This window comes from Leucoraja erinacea, chromosome 28, assembly GCF_028641065.1.
Source record: "Leucoraja erinacea ecotype New England chromosome 28, Leri_hhj_1, whole genome shotgun sequence".
Lineage (NCBI taxonomy): Eukaryota > Metazoa > Chordata > Chondrichthyes > Rajiformes > Rajidae > Leucoraja > Leucoraja erinaceus.
Genome location: NC_073404.1, coordinates 3768691 through 3795724, shown reverse-complemented (window position 1 = coordinate 3795724; position 27034 = coordinate 3768691). Strand labels below are relative to the sequence as shown.

At 47.8% G+C, this 27034-nt stretch overlaps 1 protein-coding gene across 1 annotated transcript; it reads right to left on the bottom strand.

Moving 5' to 3' along the window:
- On the bottom strand, positions 1 to 27013 carry LOC129710446 (refilin-B-like). Its single transcript, XM_055657400.1, has 5 exons — positions 26953 to 27013; positions 24155 to 24246; positions 22161 to 22251; positions 15684 to 15837; positions 1 to 3376 (listed from the first exon to the last, which is right to left on the bottom strand). Exons 1-5 carry the CDS (start codon positions 27011 to 27013, stop codon positions 3043 to 3045), a joined length of 732 nt encoding a protein of 243 aa, XP_055513375.1. The 3' UTR covers positions 1 to 3042.
- Positions 27014 to 27034: the final 21 nt, after the last annotated feature.

The following is a 27034-nucleotide window of genomic DNA, read 5'->3' as shown; positions in this document are numbered from 1 at the left end:
GTTTAACATATGAACTTTAATAATGACACCATTACAAACGTTAAAATAATTCATATTTATTGAGCCAGCTATACACATATGTACACAAGACCTATATAGTTTTTTTGAAAACTGCTTGGGCTAAATTGGGATTTTTGTGCAAACATTTGTTGAGCCACATTCTAAACAAGTGCTTAGTCAGAGAACTTTTCCTCCTTTGGTCTTCTTAGTCCCGTGAAAAATATCCAAAGAATGGGAAGCAGTTTCACCAGTGCTCTTCTGTAGCTTAGAAGTGCTTTCATGCGACCAAAATCGTTTGACCCTTTCCCTAACCCAACCATAGCTCTTGCTGCGAAACGTGGAATACGCACTACATGTTGAAACTGTGCCTGGCAGTAAATTCTCTTTTCACTTCATGCCAATATTAATGTCTTCTTGAAAAGAAGCTGCAAGATCAAGATCACCACAGCTGTCTAACCCAGACCAAGACATGTTTAAAACACAGCCCTGACCCATCCCTTTTCTCCCCAGAGATACTGTCTGACCCAGAGTTACTCCAGTACTTTGCCTCTATCAACAATCTCATGCCCTCTTTAACACAATAGCTTTAATAATGACACAGTTAGTGAGAAATCTTCCCCTTTTGGTCTTCTAAATCCAACGAAGAAGGGCCCTGACCCAAAATGTTACTTATCTACGTTCTCTAGCAAGAGGGCGGGGGCAATGCTGCACTTTGTGCCTTTTTTTCTTTCTAAACCTCGGACTTCCTTCAAACCTTCCACTGTACGATAACCAAATTATTCTGCATTTCAAACAGTACTTTCACCAGGAACATTTCTGCGAAGGTCAACCCTAAATGTCCTCTGTTTTTCTCCCCTACGGGTGCTGCCTGATCTGCCGAGCATTTCCAGCAGCGAGGGTTTCAGATTTCTAACATGCATTTTCTCTCTTTCTCTTCCAGCCCCACACTGTTCACCCCCCACTCTTCCCTTCCACGCACACACACTACTCTACGCCAACTGCGCACACTCTTCCCAACATTGGATGGGCTGTGACTGCAATTAAGTTAGCCAGACCCCAAATCGAACACAAGTCCACATCCACTGGATTACGTCGTCAACATAGGGGCTTTCAGCAACCGAATGCACAAAAACAAACAGACGTTCTTAAAACGACCAGAATTGCATAGTCTTATAGGTCTTGGTTCACTCTTGAATATTTACACGCAAATGGATCAAAACGCTCGGAAGGCAATAAGACATGACAGAAGTACAGGAGGTTGAAATTTGGTGACAGATTAAGCACTTGGCATCTACCCACAAATGGGCTGGATGGGCACATTAACCTGGGCAAGGTTTCCTTCTTCGGAGGAACAGCCAGATAACATTGGGACAGGGTAGGGACAGACTTGGTCTAATGTCCCATCCCCATACATTTTTGTAGCATTCACTTCAGGACAAGCAAATCCTCTAGTCATTTTTACACACACACACACAATCACACTCACACACACACACATATACACCGTCTCCATAATGTTGAGAACTCATTTTGATTGGAAACAGCAGAGATGAGGTTCTGTGCATCAACAAATCCGGATAATTTCTGTGGATAAAAGTGCTGGAGAAACTCAGCGGGTGAGGCAGCATCTATGAGTGATGGAAATAGGAAACGTTGCCTATTTCCTTTGGGTTTCGGCCCGAAACGTTGCCTATTTCCTTCGCTCCATAGATGCTGCTGCACCCGCTGAGTTTCACCAGCACTTTTGTCTACCTCGATTTTCCAGCATCTGCAGTTCCTTCTAAAACAACTGATAATCTCTGTGTTCTCTCCCCCCTCCCCAAAGGAATGAATAGATAGCGAAATCCTAAAAAGGCAGTAAATTAAATATCTTTCCACTGGGAAATGTTGATAAAAAGGCACCACGACATTTGAAATTGCCCCCGCCTCTTGCAAGGTTAGAGTGGAACTCTTTAATCAGACTGCAGCCCATGCCTGCGGTAACCATTTTTTTATTGTTTCATCATAAACTCTCTCTCTCTCTCTCTCTCTCCCTCCCTCCTCAAGGAATCAAGGAATAAAGGGGAAGCCATTTAAGACTGAGATGAGAAAAAACATTTTCACCCAGACCGTTGTGAATTTGTGGAATTCCCTGCCACAGAGGGCAGTGGAGGCCAAGTCACTGGATGGATTTAAGAGAGAGTTAGATAGAGCTCTAGGGGCTAGTGGAATCAAGGGATATGGGGAGAAGGCAGGCACAGGTTATTGATTCGGGACGATCAGCCATGATCACGATGAATGGCGATGCTGGCTCGAAGGGCCGAATGGCCTCCTCCTGCACCTATTTTCTATGTTTCTATGTGAAGACAGCCCAGAAGAACTCGCATTAAAACCCACTTCTTGGCACCAGGTAAAGACCCAGGATTACCAACCTCCAATTTGGCCAAACCCTCCACCGCAGATGGTCACCTGACCAAGTTCATCAATACGCAGAATTTCCCCCGTATTTGTTCACCGTGACAAATTCTTCTCACGTTCAGAACCGAAAAAGTCAAACGTGCAGTGGGACTTTATTGGAGGTGGAACTTTTGGCTCCCGTCCGTGGCCGTCGGACTCCAGCGTTCCCAGGGTCTGCCTTTGGCTGGGTGCCACGGCCAGGATTGCCAACGCACCCCTCCCCATCTTCCCCCGCACAAGACCTCATGTTAAACACCAATGGCACTCCCCCACAGAACGAACCTTGGGCAGAATGCTTCCAACCCACTGTCCATCCCCCCCCCCACCCCCTCCCCCCACAATCTTTAGTCCCAACATACTAAATGGAAGAAAGATCGAATAGATTCTCGCACAATCTAGTCCTACCTTATACACTAACGGCATCAAAATCTCTAAAATAAATTCCTATTTTTTTTTCTATTTATGATGAAGAAAATCCTCAGGATTCTAAGATGCAAGGGGGGAGGAGGGGGGAGGGGAGGGGGGGGGGGAAGAAATGCAGTTTTGAAGCAGTTCTGAAGCCGCCAGAGTTCAGAAGCAATAGGAGGGTCCAGGGCAGAATTGGATTCAGGGGAAACACAATGTCGGGGAGCTTGGCTTAATGCAGTCCGTCACTTCGAGTTCCACGCTGGATAGAAAGCGCCGCACGGCCTTCCTGCAGTTGTAATCCACAGTGGTGGTGTAGACAGTCTTGGCGTACTTGGGGTACACGATGACGGCGCTGAGGAAGCGCTGCGGCTTGCGCTGCATCTCGAACTTCAGCTCCGTCTTGTAGTTGCGCCATGTGCAGTCGGGGACGCACACCACGGTCTGGCTGCAAGAGCCAACGCCCAAGGAGTGCTGCAGGAACACGTTGTCGATGTAGTGCCGGTCGGAGTCGTACTTCACCGAGGAGGTGTACCTGCAACACACGAGCACACAACAGGGGCTGATTATCACAATGAATCAGTTGCTGCCTCACAGCGCCACAGACCCGGAGTTTGCACGTTCTCCCCGTGACCTCGTGGGTTTTCTCCTGGCGCTCTGGTTTCAACCCGTGCTCCAAAGGCGTACAGGTTTGTAGGCTAATTTGCTTTGGTGAAATTGTAAAGGCCCTGTCCCACTTTCCCGAGTTACTTACGAATTCTCCCGAGTTTTCCCCTTGATTCAAACTCAGAGAATGCCCGTAGCGAGTCCGTAGATATTTCGTAGCAGTTCGTAATGCTCGGGGCATCAGGTAAGTCGGGACGTTTTTTCCGCATGTTGAAAAATATCCACGAGTAAAATAAATAGCCCCGAGTACCTACGGCTGGCTATTACCGTTATTCTCCCGAGTTTGAATCAAGGGGAAAACTCGGGAGAATTCATGAGTAACTCTGGAAAGTGGGACAGGCACTTTAATTGTCCCTAGTGTGTGTAGGGTTCGGGGATCGCTGGTTGGCGCGGACTCGGTGGGCCGATGGGCCTGTTTCCATGCTGTATGTCTAAACTAAACTATTCATCAAGTCACAGCTCACCCTCCCTGGTTCTACAATTCCAACGTGCCCATCCGTGACCCATGACTCAATGCGAAGGGAAGGAACTGCAGATGCTGGTTTAAACCAAAGACAGACACAAAAAGCTGGAGTAACTCAGCGGGACATGCAGCATCTCTGGAGAAAAGGAATAGGTGATGTTTCCAGTTGAAACCCTTCATCAGACTGAGAGTCGGCAAAAGAGAAACGAGATACATGGGACAAATAAATGGAAGATATGCAAAAAGCAACAATAATCAAGGAAACATGTTCCCAATGATGGGCGAGTCCAGAACCAGGGGCCACAGTCTAAGAATAAAGGAGAGACCGTTTAAGACTGAGATGCGAAAAAACTTTTTCACCCAGAGAGTTGTCAATTTGTGGAATTCTCTGCCACAGAAGGGAGTAGTGACCAATTCACTGGATGAATTTAAAAAGGAGTTAGATAGAACTCTAGGGAACAGCGGAATCAAGAGATATGGGGTGAAGGCAGGCACGGGTTACTGATTGTGGATGATCAGCCATGATCACAATGAATGGCGGTGCTGGCTCGAAGGGCCAAACGACCTCCTCCTGCACCTATTTTCTATGTTTCAATGTTTCCAACCCCATTCTCCTACCTTCTCTCCATAACGTTTGACACCCGTACTAATCAAAAATCTATCTATATCTGCCTTAAAAATATCCACTGACTTGGCCTCCACAGCCTTCTGTGGCAAAGAATTTCACAGATTCATCACTCTGACTAAATAAATTTCTGCTCATCTCCTTCCTAAAAGAACGTCCTTTAATTCTGAGGCTATGACGTCTAGTCCTAGACTCTCCCACTAGTGGAAACATCCTCTCCATGTCCACTCTATCCAAGCCTTTCACTATTCTGTGTGTTTCAATGAGGTCCCCCCCTCATTCTTCTAAACTCCAGCGAGTACAGGCCCAGTGGTATCAAAAACTCATCATAAGTTAACCTACTCATTCCTGGGATCATTCTTGTAAAACTCCTCTGGACCCTCTCCAGGGCCAGCACACCCTTCCTTAGATATGGTGCCCAAAATTGCTCACAATATTCCAAATGTGGCCTTACCAGCACCTTAGAGCCTCAACATTACATCCCTGTTTTTGTATACACGCCCTCTTGAAATAAATGCTAGCATTGAGTTTGCTTTCTTTACTACCGATCTGACTTGCAGATTAACATTTTGGGAATCCTGCACCAGCATTCCCAAGTCCCTTAGCACCCTCCGATTTCTGGATTTTCTCCCCATTTAGAAAATAGTCTCCGCCTTTATTCCTACCAAAATGCATGACCACACTGTGCTACACTATATTCCATCTGCCACTTCTCTGCCCACTCTCCCAACCTGTCCAAGTCCTTCTGCAGAGTCCCTGCTTTCTCTACACTACCAGCCCCTCCACCTGTTTTCGTATCATTTTGCACAAAGCCTTCAATCCCCTCATCCAAATTATTAATATACAACATGAGGAGTATTGGCCCCAGCACCGACCCCTGCAGAACTCCACTAGTCACTGGCAGCCAACTAGAAATAGCCCCCTTTATTGCCACTTTGTCTTTTGCCATCCAGCCAACCTGCTGTCCATGCTGGTATCTGCCCTTTGATACCCTGGGCTCTCATCTTCCTTAGCAGCCTCACGTGTGGCACCTTACCAAAGGCTTTCTGAAAATCTAAGTAAACAACATCTACCAACTCTCGTTTATTTACTTGTTCAAAGAATTCCCGCAAATTTGTCAAGCAAGACCTCCCCTTCACAAAGCCATGCTGACTTTGGTCTATTGTATCTGTAATCTGTAACCTCATCCTTTATAATGGACTCTACAATCTTACCAACCACCAAAGCCGGACTAACTATAGTTCCCACTATTCTGCTTTGCTTCCTTCTTGTGCATTGGGGTAATATTGGCAATTTTCCAATCCTCTGGGACCTCAGGATTCTTGAAATATCACTGTCTACGCCTACAGAAACTCTAAAGTCACGTCTTTCACAACCCTAGGGTGCAGTCCATCCGGTCCATGGGACTTATCCACCTTCAGCCCTTTCAGTTTCCCAAGCACCTTATCCCCAGTAATAGCCGCTCCACTAACTTCCACCCCCTGACTCACTTGAATTTCAGGCACGTGTCTTCCACTGTGAAGACTGATGCACAAACGTTCTCCAACTCCTCTGCCATTTCTTTATTCCCCATTATCACCTCTCCAGCATCATTCTCCAGTGGCCCAATGTCCACTCTTGCCTCTTTCTTGCTCTTTTTACAACTGAAGAAACTCCTGCTATCCTCTTTCATATTATTGGCTAGCTTACCTTTGTACTTCATCTTGTCTCCCCATATTATCTTTAGTTACCTTCTGCTGTTCTTTAAAAGCTCCCCAATCCTTCACTATACGCCTTCACTTTTATTTTTATACCGTCGTTGACTTCCCTTGTCTGCCGCAGCCGCCTATTTCTCCCCCTGGAATATTTTGTCCTCTTTGGAATGAAAAGACCCTGCATCTTCCGAATTATTCCCAGAAATTCCTGCCATTGCTGTTCCACCGTCAACTTTGGCCAGCTCCTCCCTCATGCCTCTGTTGTCCCCTTTGCTCAGCTGCAATACGGGCTCATCCGATATCACCTTCTCCCTCTCAAATTGCAGACTAAAACTTATCATATTGTGGTCGCCACCTCCTCATGGTTCCTTTACCTCCAGTTCCTTTATCAAATCTGGTTCATTACATATCTGTATGTCTTTGGAATGTGGGAGGAAACCGGAGCACCCAGGAAGAACCCAAGCGGTCATGGAAAGAGCGTGCGGGCTCCGTATAGACAGGTCCCATGGTCAGGATTCAACCCGGGTCTCTGGCGCTTTAAGGCAGCAACTCTCCCACTGCGCCACTGGGCCATTGTTAGGTAGAGCAAAGGGGAAGATCCAGAGTGTAGAATATGGTTCTCAACTCTGTAACACATTGTCTGTATACATCTTATAATTACAAGCATAAGTTGCCTTCACCAGCAGGCCTCCTCTCTGGAATTATTAGAAGCTTTCCAATTTTTTAAAATCAAGTGAGATTTAAAAATTCACCAATTTTTCAAATAGTTCCATATCTGTTTTGTTTTACACTTAATTCAATCTTTCCCTATTTTTCTCTTTCTGGTGCTGAATTTCTCAGCTTTAATGTCTGCTTGTTTTCCAGTTCTGAATTCCCTTTGGTTGCCAACCTGCATAAGGTCCCAGTTATCACTTTTCACTTTTGGCAGCAGGAGCAGAAGGCCGAGGAACTGAATGGAGTTAGCAGGCATTAATGGAGTGATTTGTCACAAACCCAGGGACCTTCTTGTTCAAGTCCCAGCCTTTACAAATTCACAAGCACAAGTTGTGTTGTGGCATTGAACAAGCTGTGGGCCTCTCCTTTTTGCACGGTGGCGCAGCGGTAGAGTCGCTGCCTCAGAGCGGCAAAGACCAGGGTTCGATCCTGACTACGAGTGCTGTCTGTGCGGCGTTTGTACGTTCTCCTGTGACCTGCGTGGGTTTTCTCCGGGTGCTCCAGTTTCCTCCCACACTCCAAAGATGTGCAGGTTTGTAGGTTAATTGGCTTTGGTAAAATTGTAAATTGTCCCTAGCGTGTGTAGGATAGAGTTAATGCGTGGGAATCGCTGGTCGGCACAGACTTGGTGGGCCGAAGGGCCTGTTTCCGTTCTGTTTCCCCAAACTAAACTAGACAGCCCTAAGGCAGGGACAATGTGTGTGGGAGATGAGGGGGGTTTGGAGTGATGACAACCTGGAGACTCAGCTCAACAGATGAGTGGAGTGAGGGATGAAGGGCAATGGGTGGCAGATACGTGGTCAGGCTGTGGAAAGGATGGTGGGCCTGCTGGAGTTTCACAAGCTTAGAGGGAGAAGTTGGAGATGAGGGGGCAAGGTTTGAGAAGTCGTATGGCCAACTCCATTTTCTTACATCAAGTGACCATGTTCCACAGAGAACCTTAATATGAAGCAGCCACCTCAAGGATGTTGCCAGGACCTGCGGGCCTGAGCTATAGGGAGAGGTTGGGCAGGCTAGGACATCATTCCTTGGAGTGCAGGAGGCTGAGGGGTGATCTTATAAAATCATGAGGGCAATGGATAGGGTGAATGCACAGTCACGCAACAAAAGCTTTTCACTGTACCTCGGTGCACATGATGCTAAACTAAACTAAACTTTTACCCAAAGCAGTGGAATCACGAACCAGATGACATAGGTTTAAGGGAAGAGGGGAAAGATTTAATAGAAACCCGAGGGGCAACTTTTTCGTTCTGAAGGTGGTCCATATATGGAACGAGCTGCCGGGGGATGTAGATGGGGCAGGTCCTATAACAACAATTAGAAGATATTTGAACAGGTACGTCAATGTGAGGGGTTTGGAGGGATATGGACCAAATGCGGGGAGGTGAGTAGTGTAGGTGATGCATCTTGGCTAGTATGGTAAAGCTGGGCTGAAGGGCCCGTTTGGATGCTGTATGACTTGATTAGTACGGGAGTCAGAGGTTATGGGGAGAAGGCAATAGGGTTAGGATGGAGAGATCAGCATGCCGGAGTAGACTTGATGGGCCAAATGGCGTAATTCTATTCCTATCACTTATGATAACACTAAATCCAGAATTGCCTTTCCCATGGTAGGCTCCATTACAAGCTGCTCTAAGAATTCATCTTGGAGGCACTCTACAAATTCCCTTTCTTGAGGTCTGGTGCCAACCTGATTTGCCCATTCGACCTGTGTATTGAAATCTCCCATGACCACTGCAACATTGCCTTTTTTACATGCTTAGAGGGAGAGGGTGGTCACGGTGGCACAGTGGTAGAGTTACTGCCTTACAGCGAATGCAGCTCCGGAGACCCAGGTTCGATCCTGACCACGGGTGCTGTCTGTACATAGTTTGTACCTTCTCACCATGACTTGCGTGGGTTTTCTCCGAGATCTTCGGTTTCATCCCACACTCCAAAGACGTACTGGTTTGTAGGTTAATTGGGTTGATATTAGTGTGAATTGTCCTTGGTGTATGTAGGATAGTGTTAATGTGTGGGGATCACTCTCTGGAGAAAAGGAGTGGGTGACGTTTCGGGTTGAGCCCCTTCTTCAGTGAGAGTCAGGGGAAAGGGAAATGAGAGATATAGATGGTGATGTAGAGAGAGATATAGAACAAATGAATGAACGATATGTAAACCAGACACTTGCTGAGCTTTGTCCTGCCTCCACCTCTCTTCCAGCTTTCTCCAATCTACTTCATCATGCCCAGCCTAAAGTTGCAGGTCAACTTGTTCTATTTGATCTTGTTTGTGTACATTGGGTTGATTGCATTAGTATAGACCACGTGAAGGTTGCAATCTCCCACCCTTCCAAACTACTGAAATCAAACTGAAAAATGGTCCCGACCCGAAACTTCACCTATTCTTCTTCTCCAGAGTGGGCTCCACCTTTCCTTGCCGGCTCGGATTTGTTCTAAACCTTGTCATACCTCTAGTTTCCCTCTCCCCAACTCTCAGTCCGAAGAAGGGTCTCAACCCGAAACATCCCCTCTCCCTTTTCTCCAGAGATGCTGCCTGACCCCATTGAGCTACTCCAGAACGTTGTCTCCATTTCCCCTCAATGCTGTTTTATCAGTTGTTCCAGCAAAGAACACGTTGACCCAGATGAAGCAGTCGTTACTGGAATCACACCCATAAAAGGAAACAATCTTTATGATGGATTCCTATTCAATCATTTAAAAAACATTAATAGAGTGGCTCAACTTACCACAGTACAAACTATGCACAACAAGTCTTCAGAAACAGGTTTCTAAACCCTCCCAGGGCTGGGTGGAGACCAGGCAGCACATTAAGCAAAGCCCACATACTTAATCAACAGGCTTATCATTCCAGTCCAGCTAAACAAGACTGAGAAAGGGTTTCGGCCCGAAACGTTGCCTATTTCCTTCACTCCATAGATGCTGCCGCACCTGCTGAGTTTCTCCAGCACTTTTGTCTACCAAGACTCCCCTTACAGTATTGCCCAATACATCAGCCACCTTCTACTCAGCTAGCTGGGGCACCACAGTGGCGCAGCTGCCTCAGTGTCAGAGACCCTGGTTCGATCCCGACCTCGGGTACTGTCTGTGTGGAGTTTGCACGTGCTCCCCGTAACCGCGTGGCTTTCCTCCGGGTGCTCCGGTTTCCTCCCACATCCCAACGACGTGCGGCTTTGTAGGTTACTTGGCCCTCTTTAAATTGCCCTTAGTTATATAATCCTTCAGGGTGGAAACAGGCCCTTCGACGCCGAGCTGCCCCATCTACACTAGCCCCCATTTGCCTGCATTTGGCCACCATGCCACTTTCATGTACAGTAATAGACCTCTGACCTCTGTATACTGGGTTTTGATTACAGCGGACCAAAGCACCCACGGTACCTCCCCTCACCTCCCGCCAGGTACTCAATGAGTTGGCGCCATGTGGTGGGCGGGAGCGTCCGGTTGCGGGAGCGGAGAGAGTGGAGCAGCATGAAGGAGGCGTGAGTACCGGGCCTGTCCCCGGCGCACCGCGTGTGGGTCCGGGGGGGCTCTGCCGCTCCCCGGCTTGGTTTAACCCCTCCTCCTCCCCACACCGCATTTCTCCCCTCCCGAACTTGGGTTAAACCCTACCCCTCTCACTCAGTTACAGCGGACAATCGGCAATAGCGGACACCAACTCTCTCCCACGCAGTCACAGAGAGAACGTGCAAACTCCATACAGACAGTTTGTTAGTTTAGTTTATTGTTACCGAGGTACAGTGAAAAGCTTTTGCTGCGTGCTAACCAGTCAGTGGAAGGGCAATACATGATTACAATCGAGCCATTTACACTGTACAGATGCATGGTAAAGAGAATAACGTTTAGTGCAGGATAAAGTCCAGTAAAGGCAGGCACCCGTAGTCAGGATTGAATGGGGCTGTGAGGCAGCAACTCTACCGCTGCACCACTCCCCTACAACCCTTTTGATTGTAACGCAGTGGAATGCGTAGTAGGTTTCTGCCACTGAGTTTCTAATCACCAATTGCCATTTTATGCTCAGTACACGCACAGACGAGGTACAACTCATGCAGCTGCTGAAATTGTCTGCAACTGTTGGACACAGACAGGCGTGTGGAAGATTTCGGCAGGCAGGAAAGTTTTAAGCATGCATAGTTTCCACCTTAAACATCGACAGAAACAAGTGGCTTTCCAATCCACCATCGTGGATACACTACACTCGACACACGCTGCCAATGGCATTGGTTCAGTAAAAACACTCAGAGGGATGAGTAACCAGAGAGTGCTCAATGGGAACGATGGAGGAGACAAGACACCTCGGAGATAGACTACAAGCTGGAGTAACTAGTGAACGAGTGATTGCTGGTGGGCGTGGACTGAGGCGAGGGGCCCATTTACGTGCTGTATCTCTAAACTAAACTAAAAAAGAAAAAAAAACGATAGGCACAAAATCCTGGAGTAACTCAGCGGGGCACTGGAGATGCTTTCGGGCCAAGACCCTTCTTCAGACTGAGTCAGGGGAGAGGGAGGCATAGAGATATGGAAGGGCACGGTGTGAAAATGAGAGATCAAAGAGGAGTTTCGTGTGAGCTGGTTACAACCCAGCAGTGTGAACATTGCCTTCTCCAACTTCATGTAATCCTTGCTTTCCCTCTCTCCATCCCTCCCCCATCCCAGCTCTCTGACCAGTTTCACTGTCCACCCGATTACATTTTGCTAACTGTACACGTTTCTTCAGACTCGACCCGAAACGTCACCTATTCCTTCTCTCTAAAGAAGTTCCTCCTCACCTCCTTTCTAAAAATGCGCCCTTTAATTCTGAGGCTATGACCTCTGGTCAATAGACAACAGACGACAGGTGCAGGAGTAGGCCATTCGGCCCTTTGAGCCAGCACCGCCATTCAATGTGATCATGGCTGATCATCCACAATCAGTACCCCGTTCCTGCCTTCTCCCCATAACCCTGACTCCGCTATCTTTAAGAGCCCTATCTGGCTCTCTCTTGAAAGTATCCAGAGAACCGGCCTCCACTGCCCACGAGACAGAATATTCCACAGACTCACAACTCTGTGTGAAAAGGTGTTTCCTCATCTCCGTTCTAAATGGCTTACCACTTATTCTTAATCTGTGGCCCCTGGTTCTGGACTCCCCCAACATCGGGAACATGTTTCCTGCCACTTGCGTGTCCAAACCCTTAAAGATCTTATACGGTTCAATAAGATTCCCTCTCATCCTTCTAAACTTCGGAGTATATAAGCCCAGCTGCTCCATTGTCTCAGCATATGACAGTCCCGCCATCCCGGGAATTAGCCTTGTAAACCTACGCTGCACTCCCTCAATAGCAAGAATGTCCTTCCTCACATTAGGAGACCAAAACTGCACACAATACTCCAGGTGTGGTCTCACTAGGGCCCTGTACAACTGCAGAAGGACCTCTTTGCTCCTAGACTCTCCCACCAGTGGAAACATCCTCTCCACATCTACTCTATCTATACCTTTCATTATTCTGTAAGTTTCAATGAAAGGAGATATTAAATCTATGAAATTCTAACAAGACCAGACATGGGGAGGATGTCAGTGGAGGAAAAGCTTTTTCCCTTTAGGGGGGGGGGGTGGGAATATGCATTTGCAGCACATTGGCGCAGCTGATAGAGCAGCTGCCTCACAGCACCAGAGGCCTTGGTTCGATGCTGACCTCGGGCACTGTCTGTGTGGAGTTTGCACATTCTCCCTGTGGCTTGGATATGGAGAGGATGCGGAGAGGATGTTTCCACTAGTGGGAGAGTCTAGGACCAGCAGTCACAGCCGCAGGATTAAAGGACGTTTCTTTAGGAAGGAGATGTGATGGAATTTCTTTCGTCAGAGGTTGGTGAATCTGTGGAATCCTTTGCCACAGAAGGCTGTGGAGGCCGTCAATGGATATTTTTAAAGCAGAGATAGATACGATTCTGGATTAGTATGTCAGCGGTTATGGGGAGGAGGCAGGAGAATGGGGTGAGGAGGGAGAGATAGATCAGCCATGATTGAATGGCGTAGACTCGAGGATAACATGGAATTAATGTGAACAAGTGATCGATGGGCCGAATGGATTTAATTTGAATCTGAGGGGTAACTTTTTCCACACAAAGAGTGGTGGTGTATGAAATGAGGAGGTAGTGGAGGCTGGGAATATCCCAATATTTGAGAAACAGACAGGTACATGGATAGGGCAGATTTGGGGGAATATGGGTGAAACGCAGGCAGGTGGGACTAGTGTAGATGGGACATGTTGGCCGGTGTGGGCAAGTTGGGCCGAAGGTCCTGTTTCCACGCTGTATCACTCTATGACTCTAATTCACAATTCTTTTTGGGCCCCATATCTGAGGATGTGCTGGCTCTGGAGAGGGTCCAGAGGTGGTTTACAAGAATGATCCCAGGATTGAGTAGGTTAACATATGATGAGTGTTTGTCGGCACTGGGCCTGTACTCGTTGGGAGTTTAAAAGAATGAGGCAGGACATCTTTGAAACGCACAGAATACTGAAAGGCCTGGATAGAGTGGATGTGGAGAGGATGTTTCCACTAGTGGGAGAGTCTAGTTCAGGGGTGGGGAACCTGCGGCCTTAAGGCCATCAAGTGCGGCCTTTTGAATGAATCCAAATTTTGTAGAACAAATCCATTTATTTTTATTAATATGTTTTTGTTCGTCTTTTATTATTTTTATTTTAATCTTAAAATGACTGTATTTAAAATACCAAAGTGTAAAAGAAGATTCAACTAGTAGTTAGATTTTTACAAAATAATGTACATTTTGCAGTATGTCTAATTGAGGTTTCTTGGATGCGGCCTTATTAGATTATAGCTAACTTAATGCGGCCTTCCAACATGAAAAGGTTCCCCACCTCTGGTTCAGGACCAGATGTCACAGCCTCAGAATTAAAGGATGTTCTTTTAGGAAGGAGATGAGGAGAAATGTATTTAGTCAGAGGGCGGTGAATCTGTGGAATTCATTGCCACAGAAGGCTGAGGAGGCCAAGTCAGTGGATATTTTTAAGGCAGAGATAGATAGATAATACGGGTGTCAGAGGTCATAGAAACATAGAAAATAGGTGCAGGAGTAGGCCATTCGGCCCTTCGAGCCTGCACCACCATTCAATATGATCATGGCTGATCATCCAACTCAGGGATCATGGGAAGAAGGCAAGAGAATGGGGTTAGGAGGGAGAGATACATCAGTCATGATTGAATGGTGGAGTAGACAATGGGCCGAATGGCCTAATTCTACTCTCACTTTTGATCTTATGAACTCTTCAATCCTTTTGTTTCACACCTTTAACATCTCTGGCCTTTATCCAACAGATTAACTATCGTCGGACCAAAGAAGTTCCTCCTCACTTCCTTTCTAAAAAAGCACCCTTTAAATCTGCGGCTGTGACCTCTGGTCCTAGACTCTCCCATCAGTGGAAACATCCTTTCCACATCCACTCTATCTATGCCTTTCACTATTCTGGAAGTTTCAGTGAGGTCCCCCCTCAACCTTCAAAACTCCAGCGAGTCGAGGCCCAGTGTTGTCAAACGCTCATCATATACTAACCCACTCATTCCTGGAATCATTCTTGTGAACCTCGTCTTAGACCCTTGCCCGAACCAGCACATCCTTCCTCAGATATGTGGGCCCAAATTTGCTCACAGTATTCCAAATACGGCCTGACCAGCACCTTATAGAGCCTCAACATTACATCTCTGTTTTTGTATTCCAGTCCTCTCGATATCAATGCTAGCATTGAATTTGTTTTCCTTACCACCGATTTGACTTGCAAATTAACTTGTTGGGAGTCCAGCACCTGCGCACTTCTGGTCTTTTAGATATTTATTGAATTTTTGCTTATCATGTTATCAATTATTCCTCTGTTTACACGCCTATTTTGCTGCTGCTGTGTGTGTGTGTAATGGACTTAGTTTAGTTTACAGATACAGTGTGGAAACAGGCCCTTCGGCCCACTGAGTCTGCGCTGACCAGCGATCATTCGTACACTGGTTCTATCCTACACACGAGGAGAAATTTACAGGAGCCAATGAACCTACAAACCTGCGCATCTTTGGAAGGAGAGAGGGGCGCCACTGTGGAGCCGTGTAGAGTTGCTGCCTTACAACCCTGTCCCACTGTACGAGTTAATTCAAGAGTTCTACCGAGTTTGCCCCGATTCGAACTCGGAGATTTACGGTAATGGCCGCTCGTCAGTAGTCGGGGCTCTCGTGGACATGTTGAAAAATCTTCACGTCTTCCCGAGCTTACCGCGTTTCCCGAATACCTGCCGTTAGTGTTACGAGCCGCTAAGAGACGTCCCCGAGCTCCGACGTACCCGCCACATTCATTCTACGTGCTTACCACGAGTTTGATAATTTATAAACTCAGGAGAGCTCTTGAATGAACTCGTACAGTGGGACAGGGCTATTCCAGCGCAGGAGACCCGGGTTCGGTCCCAACTACGGGTGCTGTCTGTACGGAGTTTGTATGTTCTCCCCGTGACCCCCATGGGTTTTCTCCGAGATCTTTGGTTTCCTCCCTCCCTCCCTCCAAAGACGTACGGGTTTGTAGGTTAATTGGCCTGGTCAAAATGTGAAATTGTGTGGGGATCGCTGGTCTGTGTGGACTCGGCGAGCCGAAGGGCCTGTTTCCGCGGTGTATGTCTAAACTAAAGACAGCGCGGAAAACCCTGTAATCACCTGATCTCCTTGGGAGGCAGAGGGTCAACTTCTACACCTTCTCCAAATGACAGCGGGTGAAGTCTTGGCCCAAAGCCAGCGATCTGGAAAGGGGAGTTAATCAAAGGATCCTGCAAAACAAAAAATAAGAGGACGAACAGGTAAACACATAATACTGAGCGAGGATCTCAGCCCCTTTGGCTGTTCAGTCATGTAATGACTAATCGGTGATCAACCTCATCATCCACCTCCAGAAATGATTCACTTTCCTTGCTCATCAAGAAATCATTCAGATATCCTGCCTTAACCGCACTTCTTAAAGGAGTGGATTTACAGTTTGGAAGAGAGTGGGTGAATGCCCTTAGAGACTTTTATGGAACAAGCTGCCAGACAAGGTAGTTGAGGCAGGGACTATCCCAACGTTTTAAGAAACAGTTAGACAGGCACATGGATAGGACAGGTTTGGAGGGATACGGGCCAAACGCAGGCAGGTGGGACTTGCGTAGCTGGGGCATGTTGGTCGGTGTGGGACAGTTGGGCCGAAGGGCCTGTTTCCACGCTGAGTGACTATAAGTTCAAGGGGAGAGATTTAATAGCTCGAGGGGCAACTTATTCAGAGGGGGGTTGGTATATGGAATGAGCTGCCGAAAGGGGGTAGTTGAGGCAGGGACTATGAACAGCATTTAGTTTAGTTAGAGATATAGTGTGGAAACAGGCCCTTCGGCCCACTGGGTCCGCGCCGACCAGCGATCACCGCACACTAACACTATCCTACACAGACTAGGGACAATTATTACATTTACCAAGCCAATTAGCCTACAAACCTGCACGCCTTTGGAGTGTGGGAGGAAACCGAAGATCTCGGAGATAAGCCACGCGGGTCACGGGGAGAACGTACAAACTCCGTACAGACCAGCACCCGTGGGTGGAATCGAACCCGGGTCTCTCGCTCGGTGAGGTAGCAACTCTACCGCTGCACCACCATGCCGTCCCTTACCAAAGGTAGACACAAAATGCTGGAGTATCTCAGTGGTCGGGCAGCGTCTCTGGAGAAATTGGATAGACGTTGTGTCTGAAGTAGGGGGTTCAAACCTGAACTGTCGCCTATCCACATTCCCCAGAGATGCGGCCTGACCCTCCAAGTTACCCCAACACTTTGTGTCTCCCTCCCCTTCAGAAGGGCCTTTTCGGCCCAAGAATATGCACTCGAGGAGCCTTCCCATCTTGTCTCCATTTTGCCTTGATCCACAGCGACACAGCCAGCCAGCCATGGCTATTTTGAAACGGATACCGCACCAACGCGTGGAACAGCCGGAGCAGAATTCCCCTCCCACCCAACATTCCAAGCATTCCCGATGCTTCCCAAACCCACCGACCCACAAGCAACACTGAAACCCAGGCCAAATGACATTCCTGAAATCCCTTCCAAATTCCTGCTCTGCCAAGATGCCATCTTTGGAGGAGAAGGGGGGGGGGGGGGGGAAGAGAAACTGAATAAAAAGACCCAATTATTTGCTGCAAAACACGGACACTGACAGTTGTGGACACTGCCTGGTCCATCCCGGTACTGACCTCCCCACCATCGCAGGGATCTACAGCCAGCATCATCTGAGACCCACACCACCCTGGCCACCCTCTCACTTCACTCCTGCCAATGGGCAAGAAGGTACAGGAGCCTGAAAACTGTAATGTCCAGGTTCAGGAGCAGCTATTAAACACTCCAACCTCCAAATAAGCTCTGAACTACATAGACCTGGGGGGCATTGCTTTTGTCTTTGCTCTCTGTTTATATACGTGTTGCGCTGCTGCAAGTAAGAATTTTATTGTTGCGTTTCAGTACCTATGACAATAAAATACATTTTTAACAACACACTGCAACTGGCGAGGGAATGGAGACAAATAGTTCTGGGACTAAGGAGATACAAGGAACTGCAGATGCTGGTTGGTGATAAAAAGACAGACAAATTGTCCCTCGTGAATGTGTAGGGCAGTGTTAATGTCTGGGGCTCGGTGTAGACTCGGTGGGCCGAAGGGCCTGTTTCCGCACTGTATCTCTAAACTAAGAAGTGAGAGGTCCCGACTCAAAACGTCACTATCCATGTTCTCCAGAGATGCTGCCTGACCCGCTGAGTTACTCCAGCACTTTGCCTCTTTTCTGGTTACAAAGTCTGGGTCATCTTGGGAAGTTCTGGCCAGTATCAGATACATTCTGCAGAATCCTTAGCTTGGATGATCCAACGTAGCCAAAAGCAGAGCAATCAACAACTTTCCCAGCCTCTAGTTCATGGGACATTAAACACCCCTTTTTCCCCACCCTCAAAGGGATCTACAGGAGTCGCTGCCTCAAATGCATCCGGCATCATCAGCGACCCACATCACCATGGCCACGCTCTCATTTCACCCCTGCCATCGGGAAGTAGGTACAGGAGCCTGAAATCTGTAACGTCCAAGTTCAGGAACAACTATCGGGTTATTCGTAACTGTCACTGTATGTCATGTTGTTACTTGCGGGCAGAGCACCAAGGCAAATTCCTTGTATATTAATACTTGGCCAATAAACTTACTTACTTTACTAAACACTACAACCTCCAAATAGGCTCTTAACTACATAGACCGTGGGTGATTGATGGTGGCGCAGTGGTAGACTTGCTGCCTTACAGCGAATGCAGCGCCGTAGACCTGGGTTCGATCCCGATTACGGGTGCTGTAGTGTACGTTCTCCCCGTGACCTGCGCGGGTTTTCTCCGAGATCTTCGGTTTTCTCGCACATTTCCAAAGACGTACATGTTTGTCGGTTAATTGGCTTGGTAAATATAAAAATTGTTCCTAGTGGGTGTGGGGTAGTGTTAACGTGCGGGGATCGCTGGTCGGCGTGGACCCAGTGGGCCGAAGAGCCTGTTTCCGTGCTGTATCTCTAAACTAAACCTGGGGGCATTCTTTTTTTTTTTTTTGCACTATTATTGTTTGTTGAGTGAACGCAAATGTGAATGTTTATTATATACACACGTACATACATAGTTTTAGGATTATGAGGTGAATACGTTTAGACTTTAAAGATACAGCACGGAAAAGGCCCTTCGGCCCATCGACTTCATGCCAACCAGTGATCCACTTACACTAGCACTATCCGACACATTCGGGACAATTTAACCCAAACTAATTAACCTACAAACCTGTACGTCTTTGGAGTGTGGGAGGAAATCAGAGCACCTGGAGAAAACCCACGCAGGTCACAGGGAGAAGGTACAAACTCAGTACAGACAAGCACCCATAGTTGGGATCGAACCGGGGTCTATGGTGCTGTGGGGCAGCAACTCTACCGCTGCGCCACCGTGCCGCACTGCCGACACTCGTTCCAAGAACAGCAGTCGAAATGTTCGCTAGAACATTAGGGGGCATTGTACAGGTGTTGGAAAGCAGTTTGCAGTTCACAAGTATTTAAGTGACCTCACATACAAGCCATAAAACTTGTTTTCACAGTGCCATGCCAATGCCAAGTGGGTATAACTGCCCAATGTACAGCGCCTTCCACATGCACTCATTCAGAGCCAAGAGGCTGCAAGGAACAGTCAAATGATCGACTAATCTGGTCCTGTTAATGTGGCCAATTTGGGAGGGGAGGAGAGGGGGGGGGGGGGGGGGGGGGGGGGGGGGGGGGGGTGTGGATGGGATTTATTGGCCATGATCTTGGCAGCAGCCCAATAGAGTAGGCCCCTTGTCAAGCAGGAATACATTTTGAATAGCATTAACGGGAGGTTTATTAAAATATAAACAAAATCGCAAACTGAAAAAGAACAGTTGGGCGACACAGTGGCCAAGTTGCTGCCTCACAGCGCCAGAAACACGGGTTTGCCGCCCGTGTAGAGTTTGCGCGTTCTCCCCGTGACCGCGTGGGTTTCCTCTGGGTGCTCTGGTCTCCTCTCACATACCTGCCCGTTTGTGGGTCAATTGGCACTCTGTAAATTGTAGGGAGCGGACGAGAGAGTTGGGATAACAGGGAACTAGTGTGAACGGGTGATCGATGGTCAGTGTGGATTGGGTGGGTAGAAAGGTCTGTCTCCATGCTGTATCTCTAATTGAGACTCAACGCGATCTGCATTACGACCTCGATCAATATTCCCACTGAAATTAACCTGCAGTCATCTCTACATTCCCTTACACGGTCAGATTGGGGGCTGCTTTAGGTCAGCCATTCGGGTTCAAGTCAGGTCAGGATCCACCTTGTGCTTCACCTAAAGCAACATCCCCTAACCTTTATAATTGGCTCTTAATTTGTTTGAAGGATGCGAGTGCAGCCGACACCAACATTTATCACCCACCCTTAAGTGCCTGAATTCAGAGGCCGCATGGAGTGCACCGGTCACGGATTGGCCTGCATTCACCAGTCTATCCAACACTACCACCCCAAAATCTGTAATAAGATCCCGAGGGTGGTGGGTATGTGGAATGCGCTGCCAGTGGAGGCATGTGCAGAAAGGAACTGCAGATGCTGGTTTAAACCGAAGATAGACACAAAATGCTGGAGTAGCTCAGCGGGACAGGCAGCATCTCTGGAGAGAAATAGGAATGGGTGGCGTTTCGGGTCAATAGACAATAGACGCAGGAGTAGGCCATTCGGCCCTTCGAGCCAGCACCGCCATTTAATGTGATCATGGCAGATCATCCCCAATCTGTACCCCGTTCCTGCCTTCTCCCCATATCCCCTGACTCCGCTATTTTTAAAGAGCCCTATCTAGCTCTCTCTTGAAAGCATCCAGAGAACCAGCCTCCACTGCCCTCGGAGGCAGAGAATTCCACAGACTCACAACTCTCTGTGAGAAAAAGTGTTTCCTTGTCTCCGTTCTAAATGGCTTACCCCTTATTGTTAAACTGTGGCCCCTGGTTCTGGACTCCCCCAACATCGGGAACATGTTTCCTGCCTCTAGCGTGTCCAAATCCTTAACAATCTTATATGTTTCAATGAGATCCTCTCTCATTCTTCTAAACTCCAGAGTGTACAAGCCCAGCCGCTCCATTCTCTCAGCATATGACAGTCCCGCCACCCCGGGAATTAACCTTGTAAACCTACGCTGCACTCCCTCAATAGCAAGGGTCGGGTCTGAAAAAGGGTCTGGACAAGAAACGTCACCTATTCCTTCTCTCCAGAGATGACTCCATCGTTGAGGCAGGTACTGTCACAGCATTTAATAGACACTTGGACAGGTACAAGAATAGGAAGCTTGAGAGGAATATGGCCCAGTTGTCGGGGCGAACAGGACGAGCATAGACGAGGCATCTTGGTTAGTGTGGACAAGTACGAATCTATGCCTTGCTAAAGTTCATAGAGACATCTATGCATTTGCCCTCATCATTAGACTTCAAAACACCAATAGAATCTCTAAAGACATGATCTTTCAAAACAAAGTTCAAAAGGGAACTGCAGATGCTGGAAAATCGAAGGTAGACAAAAGTGCTGGAGAAACTCAGCGGGTGCAGCAGCATCTACGGAGTGAAGGAAATAGGCAACGTTTCGTCCCGAAACGTTGGCTATTTCCCTCACTCCATAGATGCTGCTGCACCCACTGAGCGCTCTCTCTCTCTCTCCTCTCTCTCTCTCCCCCCTCCCTCTCTCCTTCCCCAACCTCCTCCCTCCCTTCCTCTCCTCCTCCCCCCCCCCCCCCCCCACCCACCCCTGTCCGCTTGATTAATTTCACTGATCGAATGCCTCGTTGTCACCTTCCCCTCAGCCAACAATCACCATAGTCATAGAGTGATACAGTGTGGAAACAGGCCCTTTGGCCCAACTTGTCCGCACCGGCCAACATATCCCATATATACTAGTCCCATCTACAAACCTGTACCTGGCCAAATGTTTTTGTTAAACGTCATGTTCCTATTAAATCTTAAACAGATTTCTCCTGATCATAGAAACACAGAAACATGGAAAACAGGTGCAGGAGTGGGCCATTCAAGCCAGCATGGCCATTCAATATGATCATGGCTGATCATCCAAAATCAGTAGCCCATTCCAGCTTTCTCTCCAATATCCCTTGATTCCGTTAGCCCCAAGAGCTAAATCTAACTCTCTTGAAAACATCCAGTGAATCAGCCTCCACTGCTTTCTGTGGCAGAGAATTGCACAGATTCACAACTCTCTGGGTGAAAAAGATTTTCCTCATCTCAGTCCTAAATGGCCTACCCACTGTGGATGGCATCTCCACAGTTCATTACTCCCACCTGTCTTGCTCTTCACTCTAACAGGAACATGCATGCCTTAAACTCTCACCATCACACTTTTATCCCAACTTCCGTATTTCCCTTTTCCTGCAAACAACCAACTTTAGCAAATTCAGAAGTAATTAGAGCGGATTTAGGCCATTCGGTCCATCGAGTCTACTCCGCCATTCAATCATGGTCGATCTATCTTTCCCTCTCAACCCCATTCTCCTGCCTCCTCCTTGTAACCTTTGGCACGCTTACCAATTAGGATGCTTTATCAATCTCTGCTTTAAAAAATACCCAATGCAAGTTCCCGTCTAATACCATCAGATTTGGCCTTGGACAAATTCATAACTTCAACTTGTGGGGCCCACCCTGTCCTTATCCATAACTATTTTAAAGTAGAAAAGCAGTGGTCACTGGACCTCAGAAATACTTCAGTTATTTACCCAACCTAATTCCCAAAGAATAGGCCAACCTTTGCTTTCTCCCTCATGGAGCCCGCTACAAATTGCCAAATGAAACGTTCCTCAACATATTTGACAAATCCCACCACACCCAAGCCCAGGGCAGTAGTGCTGTGGATGTAACCCAGCCCATCGCACAGACCAGACCCCCCACCACTGACTCCATCAGCACTTCACGCTGCCTCGGAAAAGCAGTCGACACAATCAAAGACTTGTCCCACCCCAGTCATTCCCTCTTCTCCCAGGTCCTATCTGGCAGGAAGTACAGAAGCTTGAAAGAGCGCACCACCAGATTAAGGAACAGCTTCTTCCCCTCTTATCAGGGTTGTGAACAGTCCCACCAAAAGCTAGGGTACTGTCCGATTCATCTCTACCCCAGTACGGACATTGGACTTTGTCTATGGAAATAATGCACTACAATGCTGAGAACTATATTCTACACTGTATCTTCCCCTTTGCTCTATCCATTGTACTGTAGTTTGTATTTGTGGGTGGTAGATCTGATCTGCTCGGAGAGTGCACAAAACAAAGCGTTTCACTCAACCTTGGTACACGTGACAAAAATAAACCTACATTTCTATCCACCAACGTCGCTCCTATTGTGCACTCAAGAAGCACTCCCCTCCTCTCAACATGTGACCCTGACAGGGGGGAAAGATACCCCAGTCACATCATCTCATTTGAAAGACATCTGGACAGGTGCATGGATGGGAAAGGTTTAGCGGGATATGGGCCAAACGCAGGCAGGTGGAGCTAGTGTAGATGGGGCAGCACTGACAGGTTGGGCCGAAGGTCCTGTTTCCATGCTGTAAGACTATTGATGGTTTAACTACTGCTAGAAAGGAGATGAGGAGAAATTTATTTGGTCAGGAGGTGGCGAATCTGGAATTCATTGCCAGACGGCTGTGGAGGCCAAGTCAATGGAGAATTTTAAGATGGAGTTTGATACATTCTTGATTAGTACGGGTGTCAGGGGTTATGGGGAGAAGGCAGGAGAATGGGGTTCAGAGGGGAAAATAGATCAGCCATGATTGAATGGTGGGGCCGAATGGCCTAATTCTGCTCCTAGCCTAAGGTCGGACCGTCTTGGCCACTTCTCAGTTCCGACAGTTTTACAAGGGTTCAAGAACAGAAACGTACTCAATGCCCGGTCAACACTGACTCACAGAAGCAATAAATCCACACAACACAAACCACACAAGTGTGTGGTGACTTCACACTTCCACTCACGGTTTCCTTTATTGTCACGTGTGCCGAGATACAGTGAAAAGTGAAAAGCTTTTGTTGCTTGCGAGTCAGCCAGGCATGGTGGCACAGTGGTGGAACTGCTGCCTTGTGGCACCAGAGACCTGGGTTTGATCACAACTAGAGGTGCTGTCGGTACGGAGTTTGTACCTTCTCCCGTGGGATTTTCTCCGGGTGCTCCAGTTTCCTCCCACACTCCAAAGACGTACAGGTTTGTAGGCTAATTGGCTTGGTATACATGTAAATTGTCCCTAGTGTGTGTAGGATAGTGTTAGTGTGCGGGGATCGCTGGTCGACACGGCCTTGGTGGGCCGAAGGGCCTCAAATAAAGATTTCAGCTTTGAGATCCCAACATTGAGACTCTTGATTCTCAGTCAACTCCAAGGCCAACACAACCAAGTCTGTGGTGACCTCTGAATTACATTTTAGTTCTACACAATTTGGATTCATTCCAAAGGCCGCACAATGTCCTAGAAGGCCGCAGGTTCCCCACCCCTGAGCTAAATAGCATCTCAGGAGCTTCTCAATACAGGTAGCTCATGGGACAAATTAAATTAACCTTACGGCCACACTAGAACGTACCAGCCCCACCTCATCATCATTCTCGCCTGAAGCCACTTGTAGCCGCGTGACCAAGTTATTTCTTCCAAGCTCACAAACAAACGCCAGCCAATCTGAACACAGGCAAGATTCAAGTACAAAACAAAAAGATCAGTGGGAATTTAAAGAATGAGTCACCAAAGATTACTACCTCAAGAGGATCAGGCTCTTGCTCCACTGGTTAGTCTGGTGTGTTTGTTTCAGAGATACAGCGTTCACACTCGTTCTATCTTGTCCCACTTTCCTATCCACTCCCTGCACACTAGGGGCAATTGTACTGAGGCCAATTAAGCTACAAACCCACAAGTCTTTGGGATGTACACATACTGTCCGATTCACCTCTACCCCATTGCAGACATTGGACTTTGTCTTTGGAACTGATGCGCTACAATGCTGAGAACTATATTCTGCACTGTATCTTCCCCTTTGCTCCATCTATTGTACTCCAGTTTGAATTGGTCTAGACTTTAGAGATACAGCGCAGAAACATGCCCTTCGGCCCACCGAGTCTATGCCAACCAGATTGTATTGGCCAGACTTGATTGTATAGTATGATGCGACATGCTTGGGTAGCATGCGAAACAAACAGCTTTTCACGGTACATTTAGTTTAGTTCATTGTCACATGCACCACAGTACAGTGAAAAGATTTTGTTGCGTGCTAACCAGTCAGCAAAAAGACTACACAGTACATGATTACAATCGAGCCGTCCACAGTATACAAATACAGGATAAAGGGAATAACATGAGTGCAAGATAAAGTCCAGTAAAGTCCGATCAAAGATTGTCAGAGGGTCTTCAATGAGGTAGATGGGAGGTCAGGACTGCGCTCTTGTTGGTGGTAGGATGGTTCAGCTGGGAAGAAACTGCCCCTGAATCTGGAGGTGTGCGTTTTCACACCTCTGTACCTCTTGCCGGATGGAAGAGTGTACGTGACGATTATATACAAATCTAATTTGAACTCGGAACAAATTGTTTCGAACACGCTGAACATATTTAACAAAACCAGAAGATAATTGTTGTCGAGCAAATCTACTGTTAGACCATGCAAACAGCACTCGGGGATGCAATCAGCTTCAGCCATCTACATCCTTGCCCACACAAATGGCCACAATCACTACGTCACCTACGCCACTTGTCTTTAGGCTCGTCTTGGCAGAAAAACCAGATCAATTTTTCAAGAAGTGGACACCCTTCACCGAATTCTTACAAGGATAGTATGGTGCAACACAACTTTGGATTTAAATCCAACTAGGGGGTGGGTGAGGGGGGTGAGGTGGGATGGGTGGGTGAAGTGCGTGAGTGAGGTGGGTGGTGGGTGAGGGGGGTGGGTGAGGTGGGGGGGGTGGGTGAAGGGGATGGGTGGGGTGAGGTGCGTGGGATGGGTGGGTGAGGGGGGATGGGTGGGGGGGTGGGTGGGGGGGTGGGTGAAGGGGGGTGGGTGGGTGAGGTGCGTGGGATGGGTGGGTGAGGGGGGGATGGGTGGGGGGGGTGGGTGGGGGGGTGGGTGAAGGGGGATGGGTGGGGTGGGGGATGGGGTGGGGGGATGGGTGGGGCGGTGGCTGAGGTGGGATGGGTGGGTGAGGGGGTACGAGGAGCAGGTATATCTCCACTTCTTTCTTTTTTCCCCTTCTCCTCTCTTATATCTTTATCCACTCCAAAAAAAGTAAATATCGTAAGTCGAAAACGCATCTAATACAATTGGGTCACGTGAATGGACACGGGCTGCGGCTCGCCGCCGTTGCCCAGCATTTGCACCATCGTAAAGTTGAAATATCGCAAGTCGAAGCATCATAAATCGGGGAGCATCTGTACATGGTTACAGTCAAGCCGTCCACAGTGTACAGATACAGGATAAAGGGAATCACGTTTAGTGCAAGTCCAGTATAGTCCAATTAAAGACAGTACGAGGGTCTCCAATGAGGCAGATAGTAGCTCAGGACCGCTCTCTGGTTGGCGATAGGACGGTTCAGTTGCCTGATAACAGCTGGGAAGAAACTGTCCCTGAATGTGAAGGTGTGCGTTTTCACACTTCTATACCTCTTGCCCGATGGGAGAATGCACCTTCATACACGTGACATTGATAAACAAATCTAGTATTACCTCAGAGCAAATAGTTCTGAACACGCTGAACATATTTTACTAAACCAGATGATAATTGTTTCTTGAGCAACTCAACTTTTAGATAGTAGTTTAGGACCGCTCTCTAGTTGTGGGAGGATGGTTCAGTTGCCCGATAACAGCTGGGAAGAAACCGTCCCTGAATCTGGAGGTTTAGTTTAGTTTAGAGATACAGCACGGAAACAGGCCCTTCGGCCCACCGAGTCCGCGCTGACCAGTGATTGCTGCACACTAACACCATCCTACACACGCTAGGGACAATTTACACTTATACCAAGCCAATTAACCTACAAACCTACACGTCTTTGGAGTGTGGGAGGAAACAAAGTTACCTGCTAAAGCTGAAGTAAAGTTGTACCGTTTATTTTAAAAACCCTTTTACAATCAGACTAGAAAGAGATTTTTTTTTTCTGTGTTTGTGCAAAGATTGTACACAATGCTAACAATGTTTTGTTCGGGGAAAATCTGCGCGGTCACGGGGAGAACATACAAACTCTGCACAGGCAGCACCCGTAGTCGGGATCGAACATGGGACTCTGGTGCCGGAAGCTCTGCAAGGCAGCAACTCTACCGCTGCGCCGCCGTGCTGCCCCATAAACGCACGTGTGCGTATACACGTTGAGGAAGCCAATTGTGTTGAATTTACTCTGTGGATAATACATCCCTTGCAGCCGTCTCCAAAAGCAATCTCCTGTGCAAACATCCAACTATCATATACCATGACCAGCAAAGCATTGTGAGC